Genomic DNA, 17,100 nt, shown 5'->3' with positions numbered 1-17,100 from the left:
TACTGATTTATGACTTTTTTAAAATAGTACATCCTGGAAACAGTTGTTCAAGTGGCGCAGTTCTCTTGTTAAAGTAAAGGTGTTTATTCTCACTATGCACTTAATAGTTGAAATTGTTCTTTAATCAGCTAAATTTAAGAATTGAATTAAATGAAAGAATTTTTTCTCTGTCAAAGAAAAGGAATACATTTGTGTGTATATATATATATATATATATGTGTGTGTGTGTGTACATATATATATTTACGTTTGTATATGTATATATGTACGTTTATATATACTTGACTTCTCATAGAAACAGTGGTGTTGAAGAAGCTTAAACTGTCTATTGATTTTTCCCATAAATCAGTCATTTTTGTTCCTCTATGGTCGCCTGGACACTACCACTGGTTTTTGAACAATGTTTCTGGGGGGGGGGGGGAGTTACGCATCATTTATATAATTATTTCAACCAAAGAACCCGCTATTATTCTAAACAAAAGTAGACTAAAAATATACGCAGACTGTTAAATCACAAAAAAACCGAACATTAATATCTGTTTTGGGCGCAGAAGGCATTTTGTCTCCGTATGCGAACTTCCTGTTCCCCCTGCGTAGCTTAAAAGTCAACGCGCTATCACGAGATAAACACAAGCAGCCTCTTCACTTATTTGGCTAACATGCAACGGGAGACAGTGTGGGAAACCTCCAAAATGGGTTACTTTGTTCTTGTCATCTTAGCAGTTTCATTTACTGTCACATCGTCACAGTTTATACCGCCGGTAAGCGATGTTTCTGCTGGCTTATTTCGCCGTGTAGAACACGGTGTCCAGTAACAACATTGATGTCAGTCAAAACTCTTCAACTGTGTGATTTACTGCGCTAATGTACATTTATTCACAGTATACAGAAGACTGTCGGACAGACATGTATCCCCCAAACGGTCCAACGTAAGTACTATTTGTGTGTGTAATTATAGAGAAAGACACGTTGCTACAACTAAGGGGGTTGTGGAGAGAGTCTCCGTGAGTTCTCGCTGCGTTGTGTAACGTTAACCCCTACCACTGTGCCTCAACTCGAGGTTGTGCTGCCTTCAAGGGCACCTCGGAATTCTCCTGATTGTTATAAGTGGCTGCACCATTTTATTGGGAGTATGAGATTTTAAAGGTGTGTCATGCCATGTTTTGTCAGTTAAAACATTTGTTATCCTGGTGTTAATTACGTTCTATATCACTGCATTAACTGTACAGAGTAAACTGCTGATTTTTTTTGATGTGAAATGTAATGTCTAAGGGGAAATGAAAGGAAAAGACAAGTAATGCGAAAGATAAATCAGGATTAATACCGGACTAATCTTTATTGCATCGCTTCAATACAAAGCTAAGGAGTTCTATTTAAAACTGTTTTTTTTAAACATTTATAAGATTAGTGCAAGGCAACATACCTCGATGCAGATGTGCTCTGATGATGCCAATGTGGGTTTTTTTTTTAAAGAATGAAGGGATCAATATGATTATTTTCATTATCATTGACTAACAGAGTTAGAACTTTATTGGAATCAAAACCTGAAGAAAAGTAGTGATGTTCCACATGTGAGAGGAACTAATAATTTGGCATATTTTTGCTGGATGAATGACTTGAGTTAGAATAAACTTGGGAATAATTTCAGTGATACATTGGTCTGGCAGTTGTTTTCACCCTCGATGATTTACTGGTCAGACAGCATAAGCCAGCAGGGTCTCAGTTGCTGCATCAGAACTCCAGAGGAATGGGGTTCAAGCTAATTTAAAAGAAAAATCGCAGGAACTGTCAAAACAGTAGAGTTGCAATGGGGGTTTGTATCCTCTGCATTAATATACTTCTGCAGTTTCACAGACCTCCACTTTTCTGTTCAGGTTTAAAGGCTCGGTCAGTTGGTACACGGTGGACCTCGACGTGGCGCCCAGCAAGAGATGGACAGCTCTAATTACTGACAAAAAAACAGACGTAAGAACAAGAACTTTTCTTTCTTTTTTTTTTTCCAAAAATGTTCCTATTCTCCTGCCAAAATAATAATCCTAATGCGCTTCCTTTCAAGCTGGTCAACATGATTCAGGCTATAAAAGACTTGGCGGATGCTTTTGTGCCCAGCGGGAAGCTGATAGAGTTGGTTGACATTTCACTGGTGAGTTAGTTCTCTCACTCCGCTCCGCCTTCCTTCACTTCGCTGAAGTTCTTCATCTCCAGGATGATGAAGGAAGTTTGCTCATGTGTTTTGCAGCCTTTGATTGCAGACACACTCCCGTACCCTTTCAGAGAGGAAATGCAAGGAATCGCAGCTGCTTCGGGCATTCCCCTCGGTAAGAAGTCACACGCGACAATCAATAGGAGGAAGTTGGGTGATAAAGCTAAATTCGGACAAGAGAACGGTTTTGGGTCAAACGGATCGGCCCCAGAACTGAATGAGCTCTTTCTCTGGCACGTGCTCCTCCAGTCCACCAGGTTTGGTGAAAATCGGCTTCGTATGTTAATGCGCAATCCTGAAGGTGCACAGTAACGTAACACAACACGTGACCCAACTGACCCCAAAATGGGCATTAAACTGGATGTATGCTGGATGACAAGCCACACGGCAGTGGTGGACTTCTCTTTAAAATGACCGGTTAATTGCTGTCCTCGTTAAACTGATTGAATGAACTGAACGATAAACTTGTTGAACTGTTCCAGGCGAGGTCGTCCTCTTCAACATCTTCTACGAGGTTTTCACCGTGTGCACCTCAGTTGTTGCCGAAGACGCCAAAGGTACTCGGTGTTACCCAGAATCTGCACTTTGATTACATGATGTAATCTGTGTACTCAAATGCATCTGTGTCTTGTCAGGAAACCTCCTCCATGGTAGAAATCTGGATTTTGGATTGTTTCTGGGGTGAGTACGTCGCTAAGATTTCTAGTCTTGACCCGAATGATGTCTTTGAGACTGACTTGTCGCTCTCCTCAGCTGGGACGTGAAAAACAAGTCCTGGATCATCAGCGAGAAGTTGAAGCCTCTTGTGGTCAACATAGACTTCAAGAGAAATAACCAAACCGTTTTCAAGTCCACAAACTTCGCCGGATATGTTGGCATGCTGACCGGCATCAAACCTGTGAGTATTTGCAGTCAAGACTCCATCAGTGCCCGGTTTGTTTTCTGTAACTCCTCCATAGCCCTGCGAGTAATAAAGCTTACACGGTTTCCTCCATTCCCTCGTAGCACGTCTTCACTCTCACCATGAACGAGCGCTTCAGCCTGGACGGAGGATACATTGGTGAGTGATGAGCTGCTCTGCTGATGCAGATGTATGTTTGACTCTAATGGCGTTTCCATCTGCAGGCATCCTGGAGTGGATCCTCGGGAAGAGAGAGGGGATGTGGATGAGCTTTCTCACTCGCTCCGTCTTAGAAAACGCAACCAGGTATCCCTGCTGGCTTTGATTTTTTTTTTTTTTTGATCCACTCTTGGCCTTGTAATGCATCACATTGATCAGCAGTGTTACTGTGAGTACACTTGTGACGACGCATCAGTGATGCGATGCATTTTTCTGTTGAGGAGGAGGAGGAGGAGGATGATGATGATGATGATGATGATGCATCTTAGCAGTGATCAGCTGCAGCGTGTTCAGGACAGGAAGAGAGGATGAAAGCTGAGAGCTCCTGATGCTCAAAATGTTGCTTTCAGTTCATTACCACCACCAAGAAGCAGGACATCTCAAAAACTGCCGGATGGAGTCTGATCACATTTGATGGAGGGACGGGAAATATTACAAAGAACAAGTTTATAAATTGTAGAGCCAAATTCACTGACCATCCAGTGACTGCTTGTTTTCGCTGAGAAAGATAATGACCCCCTAATTGCTCCTGATGAGTACGTTTGGACCTTGCATGACAGTCTCTGCCATCAGTGTGTGTGTGTGTGTGTGTGTGTGTGCGCGCGGGTATTCGAATGAAGCAAAAACTGTGAAGCACTTGGGAGGAAAATGCTACATAAAAGCAGTTCATTTCCCATCCTTGGCAGAGGGAAGCGCTCCGACTGCTCTCTAGTTGTAAGTGTTTTAATGGGGTCCAGTTCTCCACTCAGATGATATTGTTTGACTCAAAATGGTTGCAGGACAGCCAGAGACATCATTCAGCTGTAAAGCTCGACTAGATTTATTCCACTATACAGGTTCAAGCATGTCACGCCGTTTGCGGTCAGATTTTTCAAGTCAAAAAGGTTTTATACAACGTTTCACCCCCCCCCCCCCCAGCACACACACACACACACACACACACACGTAAATAAAAGGCGCTCCTGCTAGCCTACCTTTATTATGCAGAACAGTCACATGTCTGGAAAGTGACCCTGCCATTCTGTGTAACTGTGCTGACTGACAAACAGCATAGAAAGTCAAAGCTCCTTGCCACATTTCAAGAAGTGACAATGGTGTCTTGTGTCCAAACAATGAGTTTTGTCTTGTCATGGGCAGCTATGAGGAGGCCAAACATCGGCTGGCTCAGACCAAACTGCTGGCTCCAGCCTACTTCATACTGGGAGGAAACCAGACAGGCCAGGGCTGCATCATCACCAGATCCAGACTGCTCAGTATCAACATCTTGGAGTGAGTCCTGAATTACATTTCCCAATTGTGAACTGAACATGTGCCCATACAATTGAAGCATGCTGTTGTACAGTTGTGTTCCTAAAATTTTGGCCTGAGGTTTTGTGTGTGATGATCAACACATACAGAATTTGGCCGGTCGAAGTCCAACGTTCGATCCTCAGTGCTCAGTTTAAAGAAACACAACTTCAGAAAATGAGCTTGTTTGCCATCTTCCTGAGAACCAGAAAAGAAGACATTCAATAAATATATTTCCCTAAAAATTGATTTAGTCTTTAAAAGATAGTTTTGGTTTCTGGTCGCGTCTTCAAACAATCCCGACACACTCACATTTACATTGTTCCTCACGATTGTCCTCCGAGGAACAACATCTGCAGTCGGAGCACAGTGTAAACAACAGGTCAAGTTCAGCTGAGGATAATAAGGCTTCAGCAGTCTGAGGAAGATAAATCAAGAGGTTTATTTTGCAGTTTTACAGCCTCTATAGTACTGCAATCAGTCTTTGTGTTACAATCCCTCTGTTGCAGTTTGGAGAATCTCTAACGACCAAATCAATGGGTCTAACAGACTGCTGGCACTGCTTAAATGTAACTATTGAACAGATGAGGACCGAGTGTTGTCCCCCATCACTTAACTTTGTGGCTTGTCCCAACAGGAGAGAGCACTCGCGTGTGTAACTCTTTAGTCACAATGACAAAGCAGTTCTTGTGTTCCTCATTGCCTCACTTAAAAGACATCATTGATTGAATTGGAATCCCGTTCAGGATCGACGTGAAGCTGAACCGCTGGTACGTCTTGGAGACCAACTATGATCACTGGAAGGAGCCCCTGTTCCTGGATGACCGCAGAACTCCCGCCATGAAGTGCATGAACCAGACGACACAGACTGTGAGTGCCAGCGTCTCTGAAAAGAGGATGTGGAACGTTGCAGATGGAGTCGCTTCCCCCTGTCATGTGGTTTCTTAAGGTCAGAAGTACAAATCTGACTTGTTAAATTTCAGGACACCTGTTTTGTCTTTCTGTTGCAGAACATCTCACTGAACACACTGTATGACGTGCTGTCAACTAAACCAGTGCTAAACAAGGTGAGCTTCTTTTTTTTTTTTAATGAGAGGATCTGATTCATTCAGTTAACACTTTTTTTCCTAATTACACGTGCCCCCCCACTACCAGCTGACCACATACACAACACTGATGCAGGTTTCCGAGGGCAAGCTGGAGTCGTACATCCGCGACTGTCCCAACCCCTGCATGCCCTGGTGAGCCTCGACGGAAGCCTGCAAAGGATCAGCCGATCGTGGAAATGTTTACACGTACCCTTCCCCCCTTTGCTCATGTCTGTCTGAACCAAAATGACAATTAACCCCAAAAAATAATTCACTGTAATAATTTAAACGTGCTTTCATTTTGTTTTTACTGTAATCTGATCGTGGGAATGAATCCAATTCAGAAAGAATTGTGGACTTGTGTGGAGATTGATTCTGTTGTGTATATTTTAATTCATGCCAAAGATTGTTTGTTTTAAAACATGAAAAAATATGGTGAAGGTTCTGCTTTAGTTTTTTTTTTCTTTTGAAGCGTTCAAGTCGACATGAATTATGTGTGACGATCACTTGACAGGCATCTGGACAGGAAACACATGCAGCCACTTTCAAAAGTTCCAGCATTTTATTATTTAAAACTTTTACTTTAGGCAACATTGAAATTACATGGAAATCATGGGAAACTGTTAACAGAACAAAACAGTATAAAGACAAGTTTGAGGAGAGAGACAGACAGGAGAAAAAAAAGAAGCTTCATATAAAATATTCAAGGTGGAGAGAACATGAGCTTAAATCAGCCAGCTACAGCCACACCTCCATTCTTCTGTAACTTCTCTGTAATTAGGAATCAAAAGCTGGAAAGATGAGCTGTGCAACAAGAAGGCTGAGACAAACCAAAACATTAAAATTAAAAAAAAAAAAAAAAATCACAGTTGGTGTCGAACTGATCCCAGAACCAAGAGAACTAATGTGGATCGTAACAGTTTCAGTGTTAAAGATTCAAACAGAAGCAGAACTTTCAGTAATCAGCAGCAGAGAGAGAGAGGGAGAGAGAGAGAGAGAAACCCGTCCCGGATTACCCACGTTAACACATTCAGAAATTCATTTAACTGCTATTTAGGTCTAGTTTAACTTTCATCTGTTGTGTGTGAGTCACGGCTAATGTGACACATCAGCTTTTTTTTTGCTCTTTAAAACTAAGAAATTAATTAATAATGTAATATCCGCAACCCTTTTAGGGCGCAAAGCATAGTGTTGACAAAAACGGCCGGCTGAGACGTGAGCGTGTGTGGATCTCTACACACTCTGGGCACCAACAGCTTCTGAAAAAGATACAAATAAAGGCTCTTAGATTTATGAATACTTGTCAGCGGTGTTGGTGTTGATGTGCACAGGCTACCGAGCGTCTCTTTGCTTTGCAACCACAATCAAAACTGCGATTGTAAATGGTTGCGATGGTGTTTGGTACCTGGTTCCTTCAGCGCCTGAGCGTTTCCCACAAGCCCCGTCAGCGACTCGGCGTTCCCATTGAGGATTTCTACAGACAAGTTGTTGTTCTGCTGCTCCTCCACGATTCTCTTCTGCAGCTCCTCCTGATGATGCACCACATTGAGTTGATGTCACCAGAGGAGGACTTTGTTTTTGTTTCATTTGAAAGCAGCATTGTTAGTTTTGTGGTGGCTTACCTCACACATGACGGTGAGCTGCAGTGGCAAGTCTTCCACCTTCACAAAGTCTTCCTCATCTGACCTCTGGCTGGTGTTACCTGAGCCCACCTCCTGCATTTATGAGATAAAATTGCTTTGGTCAAATCCGATGACAGCAGGAGCAGAAAGAATCTGAGCTGAATATTAAACCAGCGCCCTCAGCAGGGACTTACATCTACATTGATCATGACGGGCGAGTCTGTGTCGGGGCTGCTGGAGGACGCAGACTCCTTGGTGAAGTTCTGACTATGAGCGGCTGCGGCGTCTTCCTCAGAGGTGGCAGTTGCTCCAACTGAAGTCTTCTCAGGGCTCTGGTCCTCCACCATCGCGTGGTCCTCTGCAGTGGAATCCACTACCTGAACTGACGCGGTGGTCTTGGCTATCCAGGTAAAGAAGTCAGGAATGGTACATAGAAGAAAAAAAAGGCTTAAGATCTAGAAATACCAAATTTGAATCAGGCAAAATAATGTGACGTTTTACTGGCTGGAAGGAAGTACTACTACTACAACTACTACTACCTTTAGAGAATATTAAGCAGCACTCACCATCCTCCTTCTCTGAACTCTGCTCTGTTACAGTCTCCTGGGATTCACTGGGTGATGCCCCCTGAAGCGAGACACAATAACATGTCAGACTGAATAAAACTGTGTTAATGTGAGCGATGAGAGTTGATGGTAAAACCTGACCTCCTGCTCCACCTGTCCATCAGTCGTAGCCTGCAGGGAGGTCTGGACATCTACAGGTCCCACCTCAAACTCTTCCATTTCCTCCTCCTCATTCTCATCCTCCCCACTGCCATAGTTAGTCAGGGCCTGAGTCTCCGCTTTGGAAAGACCTGGAATAAAAGACAGCACGTGAAAGAAAGATGTAAATCTGTGCAGGTGCCGTTACTCAGGACACATGGACAACACAGACTGCTACTCTCCTTCAATACATCCTCACGAATGAAACACTGGACATTTTCTTCCTGTCTTGTTCATTTCTCAAAGTAAACATTTTAAAATTAAAATGTCACACTGAGGCAAAAAGGACAATTATTTTATAGAGAAATTTGGAGATCGGGGAAAGTGATTACTTGTTTTATCCCCTACATTGTTCATTCATACCATTTTTTAAGTTCATTACTTGAAATAACGACCAAAAAAATATTCACTAACACGCCTTAGGCAGACACTTTAACTACGTTTAAGTCCAGGCTTAAGACCTTCCTCTATGACAGAGCCTTCAGTTAGGACTGGTTCAGGTAGCTCTGAACCATTGATAGCTATGCTGCTACAGGCTTAGACTGCTGGGGGACACATCAGGTTACATGGAGCCCTTCCCTCCTCTCCTCCCTGCACATTTTTGGAACTGCCACTACCACTACTTGTTGCACTTTGTAGTTTGGCCTTGGTGTCTCGCAGTCTCTCTGTGTTTCCACAGATCCACCAGAGCCCCAACCGCCGCCTGCATCGCCCCCCCCCCCCTCTTATTCCCTACTGTTACACCGGCCTGCGCTCCCCTTCCATGAACCAGTCTGCCATCCAGTCCCCCATCAAGCTGGCTTGCTCTCCCTGCCTCCCCTACCAGAAGCTTCCTTCTTCAGCTGTTATTAACATTTCCGTGTTTCTCACATTCTGCATTGTAAACTGTCTTCTTGTCTGTAACAACATCTACTGCACGTCTGTCCGTCCTGGGTGAGGGATCCGTCCTCTGTTGCTCACCCTGAGGTTTCTCTGATTTTTCCCTGTTAAAAGGGTTTTCTATGGAGTTTTTCCTCAGTCGATGTGAGGGTCTAAGAGCAGAGGATGTTGTTAAGATGCCATGAAGCCCTTTGAGACAAACTGTTTGTGAAAACGGGCTCTACAAATAAAATTGCCTTGCCTTGCCTTGCCTTGCCTTTGCAAAACAATCCAGTGGCATCAGGAGGAAACTTACTGATCAACACAGGCACTTCATCCTCATCTTCCTCTTCAACCTCGGAGGCTTCACTGCTCCTGCCGTTCTTGGTCTCTGTCTGCAGGAACATCTCCTGAAGAGGAGCAGCACCGTCCTCCTGCTCAGCTTCATCCTGGTCCTGAAAGAGAGAGGAGGACATGAATGTGACACAGATGTGTGACAGTGGGACAAACAGTGACGGTTTTGTTCTCAGGAGTTGAATAACTGCTGACCTTGTCTTCATCTGAAAAGATTTGCTGATCCACAGCTGCTTTGTTTTCCTAATTTGACACATAAATAAAAAACAAGATAAATAGTTATATACAACGCATTACACGTACAAGACATATTCACTCTTAGCTTAAACATACTTCTATTACCAAAAACCTAGTCAAACCAACCTTCAGATTGTGTTTGTCTTTACAAGGTTGCTCAGCCTTCTTGTCTTTACGTTTGCTCGCTGAAGAGGTGCTGCTGCTACTGTCCAAATCCTGCATGAGCCTGAAAAAGGCCAGCTCATTGAAGAGGATCTCTGAGATCTCCACCAGGAGGTCCTCGCCGCAGTCCTTCAGAGTACGGCCCACGAACTTATTAAGAGAGTCCTGGAGGAAGACGAGAGATCAGACAGTGTGATATGGAGAGGGATCATTTCATCTGCGTCAAGTCGTTACGCTGGTGTTTGAGGAAGTTGGCGGCGGTCGAACCTGCAGTATTCCTCCCAGCTGTTTGTGGAAAAAGCGAACAAACTCTTTGCTTTCATCATTCTGCTGGGTGAGCGTCAGGACCATGCGCCGCACAGATGTCAGCAGCTGGACAGAACACACCTCATCCATGTTCTCCTACAAACATGAGTTAATTTTACATTTAAAAACTTCATATTTTCAAAGAAATACTTAAGACTTGAAACTTTTACTTGAATATCAAGTTTTAAATGATATAAATCTATTTAATATCACAAAAAAAACACCACTTCTTAAAATTCAGATACTTTCTTGGCTGGTACAAACGGATCCACCCTCAAGCTCCCTGTACTGGTTATGCTACCTTGAGGAAGGGGATAACTTCTTTCATGATATCTTTGATCTTGCGATCCAACTGCTGCGTGTCAATCTGAGGGCAGCAGCCATCCCCAGCTGCACCACCTGCTCGCAGACAAACACAAACAACTTCAGCATCAGTTTCATCCGAGATCCTGTTAAAGTAAACAGCAACATAGAGCGCATTCGTATGGACAGATCGAGCGTGTTCAGGCAGGGTTTGTACCTTCTGGCGGGTCAGGAGCGTTAGCAGAGAGATGTTCAGCATTTGAGAGTTCAGAGCCAGCTGCACCTGCAGTGTTGGTGTTGCAGGGGTTAAACTCAACTGTAAGCTTCATGCGCTCATATTCCCTAATCCGGGCCAGAGCTTTGTCTAAATGAATCACCGTGTTGCCTATTAGAGCAGCACAAAAAGAGGAGCCAGAGAGTCAAAGGGAGACAGAGATGGGATGCAGAAAGTTCAAAATTAATAAAGCAAAAGTGTGGAGAGAATGTAAATCTGCGGGGGACGCTGCCAGGGGAGGGTTGGGGGGGTGGAAGTGAAGGGTTGTTTAAGATGATTCTTAACCCTGAAAGTGTAGTTTGCCTTTCAACTACTTACAAATAGATGTGTGGAGCTCGTAAAGACATTTTCCCCTCCTTCATCACTTCTTTGCGACTCCAGGATGCAGAGAGAGCCAGCCATGCACATTTAGCTTGAAGCTAACAACGTCACGTAACCACCAACTACAAACAACCGTAAAACTGTCCAAAAATGTCAGTTTATAAACTATTACATGCATCCAAGGGTATAATCCACATCTTCTTTATCTTGCTGTCTGCTTAGTAACACACAATCACTTGGATTTGAGCTAAACACGACTTGTAACACGTCTGCTTCAGTGCCAAGATGGATGAACACAGACATACAAGCGAGACGGTTCAACTGAATGCATGGGTTGGTTACGCTCGGCGCAACTGTGAACACGTGCCAAACTGGAAGTGTTGCAGTAATTTTCTTTTTTGCTCGAGAGTTTGACATGACTTTCAAATTAATATAAGAGGCTGGCTCTTTCTGCATTCTGCAGTCACAATGAAACGATGCAGGGGTGAAAAAAGCCTTTGTAAGCTCAAGACAGCTTTTTGGTAGTACTTGAGAGGTGAAAAGCACTTTCTGAGTACTGCTTTATTGTTGAGTAATATTCAATAAAAGATTAAAATGTCAATGAAAAGAAAAATCTGTAATTGTGTTTACACAATGGGATCTACCACACAGTTTTTCACGAAGACTGCGTCAATACCAGAGTCTATTTCTGTGGCCAGCACGCACGCACTTTTGCACACTGAATCATACCGAGATCATCCTTGGCAAAGGGATCCAGGTTGGAGGAGGTCGACACGGTGCTGTCATTTCCAACCGATTCAGCATCGTCTGTCTTCTTCATCGAGCCCTGCGGGAGCCTCAAGTTCTTCTCTACCACCTCCTGGAACACAGAACACATGCAGTATTATTTTACATTTCCTAAACCAAGAGTTCAAACAGAAGATTCCAAGCAGATGAAAATAATTCATCAAGGATAGACAGACTGACAGCATGGCGGCTTCTCTTGCCTTTCGAGTTACATAGAAAATTAGACATTTCATCCATCATTCGTCTACAAAAGCTTTATTTAGACACAAGATTTCTGGATCCCAATTAGCAGAACTCTGGGGGACCTTGGGCCAGAACAAAGAGCACATGTCTGATCTGGGAAAGAGACGTGGAGAGATGAGGGTCACTTCTTACAGACAGGCTTCTGAAGTCTTGCTGTCAAGTTAAATTCACAGACAATGAAGATGAGGAGCGGAAACAATTAAAAAGAGAATAAAGACAGACTTGGAGCGATGAAAAGAGACAAGGCAGGAACGGATGAAAGGAGACAAGAGAGATACTGATGAAACATGCATTAAAATGGAGACTGAAGAGGTCAAACGGGAACTGGAGGAAGACTGAGAGGACAGCCCGACTAGATGAGGGACAACTTTACTAGAAAAGTGACACACACCATATGAGAGACAAGAGCAGTGTAACAATGGCACGCTGGGGGGCAATCATGTGTCTCTTACTGCATCGCTGGTGGCCAGGCTTTCACTGGGTGTGAGCTCAGACTGGGAGCCTGCAGCCCACGTGACTGGACCGAGGGGGGGCAAATGGTCCTCCGCTGCACTCTTCTCTGTCAGGTGTCTGGTTACTATGTCCTAGCAGAGGCCCAAAGAGAGATTATAGCACCATGGTTTGAACGGACCATTTAGAGAGACAGGAAGTGAGAATACGTTGCATTTGTCTAAAAATGTGCTCTGATCCACTGATACCAGAGGGACTCGATTGATGTTAGTCATCTTAATGTGTAACTTAGATGATGATCGGATCACATAAATTAATGAGGAAAATCAGATGAAACAAATTAACTGAAGAGTACATCGAAGCCCAAGCTGGATTTTTCTGTTTTCAGTTTTCTCTCCAGTGCATTATTGGGACTCTGTCTATTCCTCACATATCCGCTCCCTCACCTGCAAGTTAGTCCACCCAGTTGTTTTTTATTAGAATGGTCCAAGCCATGTTACTGTCAGCTGCATTTTAATTTCCCTATGTTTACCCTCCAGCTGTCCTTCAAACCAATTAACTCCACCAGCCTTGCAGTTGCCATTTCAAAAGTGTCCTCCTGTTTCTCATGCTCGATTGTCTATTCCAGGTGTGGTTTAATGAATGACGTTGGATCCAGCTTCTTTAAAATGGGATCAAAATTGATAAAAGCAGTCCCAGTTGTGTCTCGAAATGGTTTGAGAGGGAAAGTCTTATCAGAGAACTGGTGACGTTGCAAACTATTCGGTGACGATAACCTAGAACCTGGACAAAATCTTTCCACAGATTTGCTTTAATGGCCCGAATATCTGTTAATCAGAGCGTGGCATTAGGCTACAGTTCCATTTATCCAAGCTTACCTGAAGGGAATACAGTGCCCTCTGGCGTAGATAGTCTGTATTGAGCAGCTGCAGCTCGTGGAAGAGCTCAATGAGAAAGTGAGGTCGGGACTCATTCTGGGATATCAGTGTTGCCACCTCGGAGTAAATTGTCTCCCTCAAAGCTTCAAACAGAGAGAAGTCGCTGCTTGCATCTACAACAGAGGGAGATCCTGGTGTTATCTCACTCGTGAGTGAAAAAATGCATCAAACTCAAAGCAACAGTTACACAGCTTAGGTTTGGGAGCAAGTATGAAAAACAAAACTGGCCCATGCATGGGAAGCTGAGGTGACATGAGAACAACCAAATGATGCAGGGATTTGCATGGTGAGTTTACCTGGTGCTTCTGTGCATGCAATTCTGTTAGAGAGGAAGGGTGTTCTCCAAGCATAGGCTGTGAGTAGGATACATTAAAGCAACAACACAGTAAATTGACCCAAAATTAAAAACATGTGGTTATGACAAATGTGCAAAGAAAGTAGAATAAAAATTATATTAAAAGCAAAACGCTGTAATAATCATGAAGAAAACTTCTGGACAAAAATAAAGTATATTAAATACAGTAGATGAAAAAAACAAACAAACATAAACACATACAAGAGGGGTTAGTAAAAAGCTTTACAATAGTTTTAGCTGTACCAGAGGAGAGGTCATTTTGTTTGTTCCCCAGCTTAGTTTTGCTGTTTAGTTTTTCTTGAGTAAGTTTGTCCAACAGACTCTGGTTCTGATCCTTTTGACGAGACGTTGCTGCCCTCTCTTGGTCAAAGTCTGCAGTGCTGCTGACACTGTCGCTCTCCTGACCTGAGGAATGCACAAGAAAAGGAAAAAGACAAAAAAGAAATAAATTAATAAATTTAGAAAAAAAATATTTTTCTCAACTATTTCTTTTCTAATCCAATTCAATTACAAGCGTACCTGTACATTCCAGTGTAACCCAAATCAGCCACGTAATCAGCATAACAAGCTATTTCAACTCCACTTTAATACCTTCACTGTTCTTGTTGTGCCCTTTGTTCCTCCTGCGACGGCTCTTGGAACCGGGTGTCTTGCTTCGGGATGCCAGGTTGGCTTGGGCAGAGGCCTTGCGTCCAGCTTTGAATGTTTTTGTGATGGTAGTGGGATCAACGGGATCAGGGATGCTGCTAAAACTTTCTAATGAGGCCTGGTCATAGTCTTGAGGTCTGGAGCGGTGGTGGGCCATGGTGGGGGAGGAGGAGGGGGACACTTCCTCTGCTTTAGGAGGGTGAATAAGGACTGTATTGTTGCTGTAGGAGGTGTTGAGCCAGCCAGCTGCTCTGAAGGGGTCATAATGGAAAATAAATAATCAGTAGGACATTCAAAGTTGATAAGAACGATAAGAATACAAGTTTCGTACAAGTGATTTGTAAAAGGGTTTTAACGTGGAGTTTTGGGTGGGAACTCGATTTATGTTAAGAAAAAGATGTTTTTGCAAAATATTATGTTCTCACATTGAATTTGGCCTTTTAGATGTAAAAAATTATCACATCATTTCATGCTAATAGAAATTTGTGTGAAATATTGTAATAATTAGCCAGTGATTATGGCTTAAAAAGGGAGTGGGGATCTGACTTTTGACCACAAAACTCTAATCAATTCAGGATTCTGTGAAAGTTTGAACCTGATATCATGTCATCCTTGAGTCCAATAGATACTGCATTCACAACAACGGACATACGGACAAGCTTCTGCCAAATGTGGAAACAAAGCTACATGCTCACATACCCTCGGTCTGTTTCCATGGTGGAGTTCAGAGGAGAGCGCTGCAGGGGAGGAGGGAAACTCATGTACTCTGTTTTGATGGAAGTGTTGGGGTCTAAAGGCTGCTTCTGGTGCTCAGGTGTAGCCTGACCTGCAGCTCCCTGAGGGAACTCGCCCATTGCAGCAGGGAAGAGTGGATATAAGTTAAAGCCTGCAGTCAGAGAAAGAAAAATGTATTTTACTTGTGTATCAACGGACCAAAATAATTGATAGAAATTACAAGAGTGCATGACTTCATTAGAATCTATCCCAAAAAATTAGTTATCCTGCTCACAGAAAAACTAATGCTGGTGATCAGATTTCCTCCTTGGCAGAGGTAATTCATAAACATGAAAACTAAATCCATGCTGTTTGGAATTTTTAGCTGTGTGTTGTCTCAAATGCCAGCAAGCTAATACATATGCATGCCATACTGGGAGGGAAGGGGGATAAGGCAGACGTTGACATGTTGGCTGGGGGTTGCAGAGATGAGAAAGGGAGGAGGCCGCCAGGAGACGTGGAGGGATGGGAGCAGGATTCCTGGGATGAGACCCGGTTCTGTGTATGCCAACCTGCTACTGAAGCAGAGGGATGTTGTGGTGGTGGTGGTTGTTGCTGCTGCTGCTGCTGCTGCTGCTGGCGTAGGAGCTCATTCAACGCCTGTTTTAGTCTGGAGGAATCGTATAACAGAATTCAGATCATTTGAAAAGATGGACCACGTTAACAAATAAGAATTGTGTAATTTTCTCAACACAACACTTTTACCTTTGCACATTGCTTTGCTGCCAAGCTAGCTGAGTGTAACACTGATTAAGCTGGTGCATCATCAGATGGACCTGCGGCGACGACAGGTTGTTGGGGATCACGCTGTACTGACCAGTCAGCAAAGTTTGCAACATGTATGACAATGTCTGTGGAAGTAGATAAGATTAACATTTAATGACATATTTTGAAAATCACAATGTTGTCATTGTCTGTGTTAGTATTTATTCAGCAAAGCAACCTGCTGGTCCTGCAGAAGTGTCTGACACATGCTGGTGCTGAAGTCCAGCTGTCTCTGCAACTGGCTGATCTGCTCCTGCCAGTGACAAGAGCCTTCAGTGACTGAGAGCTCAGACGCCCAGCACAAGTTCTCTTGTCGCCTGACCCCTCCTGGCTGGCTGGACGACTGGTTCAAACTTCTGGACTGCTGTTGCTGTTTGGTCTTAGCCTTGGTATGAGAGGAAGGATGCCCACTGCCCTCACATGAAAAGGCTGGTGGAGGCTTTAGGTTGCTGCATAAAGACAAGTGAGGGAGACTTTAGCGGATCGCCATTGGATATTTATATGACGTGGGCTCTGCAGTCACTTACCATCCTTGATTCTTGCGGTTAGTGTAGGAGCGCTGGTTCCTGCTGGATGAGTAGATGTGGATGTCATCATTAGAGCTGCTCTCTGCATTGTCTTGTTCCTCTTCGTCCTCTGCACCCATCTCTGAGCGATATTCATCCTCATCATCGTCATCAAGGGGACAGGGAGTGGATCCCCAAGTAGCCATAGTCCTAAGGACACATGAGCAATATTGTAAAAAACGGAGCCGCCTTTGGAATAATGATTGTCACGGCTACAATTACTACTCAGTCACAGGCACAGTTCAATCCAACAAATCAAGCTTGAGTCAGGTAGTAGAGCCCAGATTGGACAAGCAGTTTTGGGGAGTCCATTCTTTAATTCACCAACAACAATTTGCTCTCTAAATAAGTGGTCAAAGGTTTATGAAATTACACTGACAATGACGGCACGAATTCTGTTGATGTGTAAAAATGAGGCAGACTTCTAACTCAGACCCTCAGGCCCCAGGAGCAGTATGTCTTCTACCTTTCATCCCTACTGATAGGCTGTGAGAGTGAAGCAAGCCCCTCTTGGTCTTCAGTCCCCAGAGGAGAGTCACAGAGGCCGCTTCGCCTTTGCTGTTCAGCCATCAAGCACTCGAGGTGCTTTCTGCGCTGGCGAAGTTCTTCCCGCAGGATCTGGTGGCGACGCATCTCTGACCAAAGCTGCTGGCAATGCAACAATGAAGGATTAACT

At 43.7% G+C, this 17,100-nt stretch overlaps 2 protein-coding genes across 9 annotated transcripts in view; one reads left to right on the top strand and one right to left on the bottom strand.

Annotated features, from left to right (window-relative positions):
- Window positions 1-591: 591 nt before the first annotated feature.
- Window positions 592-6,561, top strand: asah1b (N-acylsphingosine amidohydrolase (acid ceramidase) 1b). 2 transcript variants are annotated; one of them, XM_086211862.1, is made up of 14 exons: window positions 592-761; window positions 883-929; window positions 1,875-1,965; window positions 2,057-2,143; window positions 2,240-2,318; window positions 2,686-2,760; window positions 2,839-2,884; window positions 2,957-3,101; window positions 3,209-3,263; window positions 3,329-3,410; window positions 4,461-4,592; window positions 5,357-5,480; window positions 5,621-5,677; window positions 5,793-6,561. In XM_086211862.1, the coding sequence occupies exons 1-14, from the start codon at window positions 660-662 to the stop codon at window positions 5,853-5,855; spliced, it is 1,185 nt and encodes a 394-aa protein (XP_086067988.1). In that variant the 5' UTR covers window positions 592-659; the 3' UTR covers window positions 5,856-6,561. The 2 variants fall into 2 exon arrangements, with proteins under 2 accessions (XP_086067988.1, XP_086067987.1); XM_086211861.1 differs by having other exon boundaries at window positions 595-761; window positions 5,766-6,561.
- The window catches only part of pcm1 (pericentriolar material 1), a 24,113-nt gene continuing 13,248 nt past the window's right edge, over window positions 6,236-17,100 (bottom strand). For 2 of the 7 annotated variants that reach the window (XM_086211853.1, XM_086211854.1), the window contains exons 17-40: window positions 16,891-17,072; window positions 16,386-16,574; window positions 16,037-16,307; window positions 15,799-15,944; window positions 15,468-15,703; window positions 15,019-15,205; window positions 14,263-14,570; window positions 13,915-14,076; window positions 13,613-13,669; window positions 13,257-13,429; window positions 12,381-12,512; window positions 11,629-11,758; window positions 10,522-10,689; window positions 10,303-10,400; window positions 9,963-10,097; window positions 9,660-9,860; window positions 9,492-9,539; window positions 9,259-9,397; window positions 8,028-8,176; window positions 7,887-7,947; window positions 7,515-7,720; window positions 7,321-7,413; window positions 7,104-7,227; window positions 6,236-6,957 (exon numbers count right to left, since the gene is read on the bottom strand). In XM_086211853.1, the coding sequence (XP_086067979.1) occupies window positions 6,932-6,957; window positions 7,104-7,227; window positions 7,321-7,413; window positions 7,515-7,720; window positions 7,887-7,947; window positions 8,028-8,176; window positions 9,259-9,397; window positions 9,492-9,539; window positions 9,660-9,860; window positions 9,963-10,097; window positions 10,303-10,400; window positions 10,522-10,689; window positions 11,629-11,758; window positions 12,381-12,512; window positions 13,257-13,429; window positions 13,613-13,669; window positions 13,915-14,076; window positions 14,263-14,570; window positions 15,019-15,205; window positions 15,468-15,703; window positions 15,799-15,944; window positions 16,037-16,307; window positions 16,386-16,574; window positions 16,891-17,072 (3,621 nt within the window). In that variant the 3' untranslated portion in view covers window positions 6,236-6,931. The remainder of the gene's footprint in view (window positions 6,958-7,103; window positions 7,228-7,320; window positions 7,414-7,514; window positions 7,721-7,886; window positions 7,948-8,027; window positions 8,177-9,258; window positions 9,398-9,491; window positions 9,540-9,659; window positions 9,861-9,962; window positions 10,098-10,302; window positions 10,401-10,521; window positions 10,690-11,628; window positions 11,759-12,380; window positions 12,513-13,256; window positions 13,430-13,612; window positions 13,670-13,914; window positions 14,077-14,262; window positions 14,571-15,018; window positions 15,206-15,467; window positions 15,704-15,798; window positions 15,945-16,036; window positions 16,308-16,385; window positions 16,575-16,890; window positions 17,073-17,100) is intronic. The other 5 variants (XM_086211857.1, XM_086211858.1, XM_086211855.1 and 2 more) reach the window with 5 other exon arrangements.

The sequence above is a fragment of the Aulostomus chinensis genome, chromosome 8, assembly GCF_037954235.1.
Source record: "Aulostomus chinensis isolate RoL2024-O1b breed Wild chromosome 8, RoL_Achi_v1.0, whole genome shotgun sequence".
In the NCBI taxonomy this organism is placed as follows: domain Eukaryota; kingdom Metazoa; phylum Chordata; class Actinopteri; order Syngnathiformes; family Aulostomidae; genus Aulostomus; species Aulostomus chinensis.
This window is presented reverse-complemented; position numbering and strand designations above follow the sequence as displayed.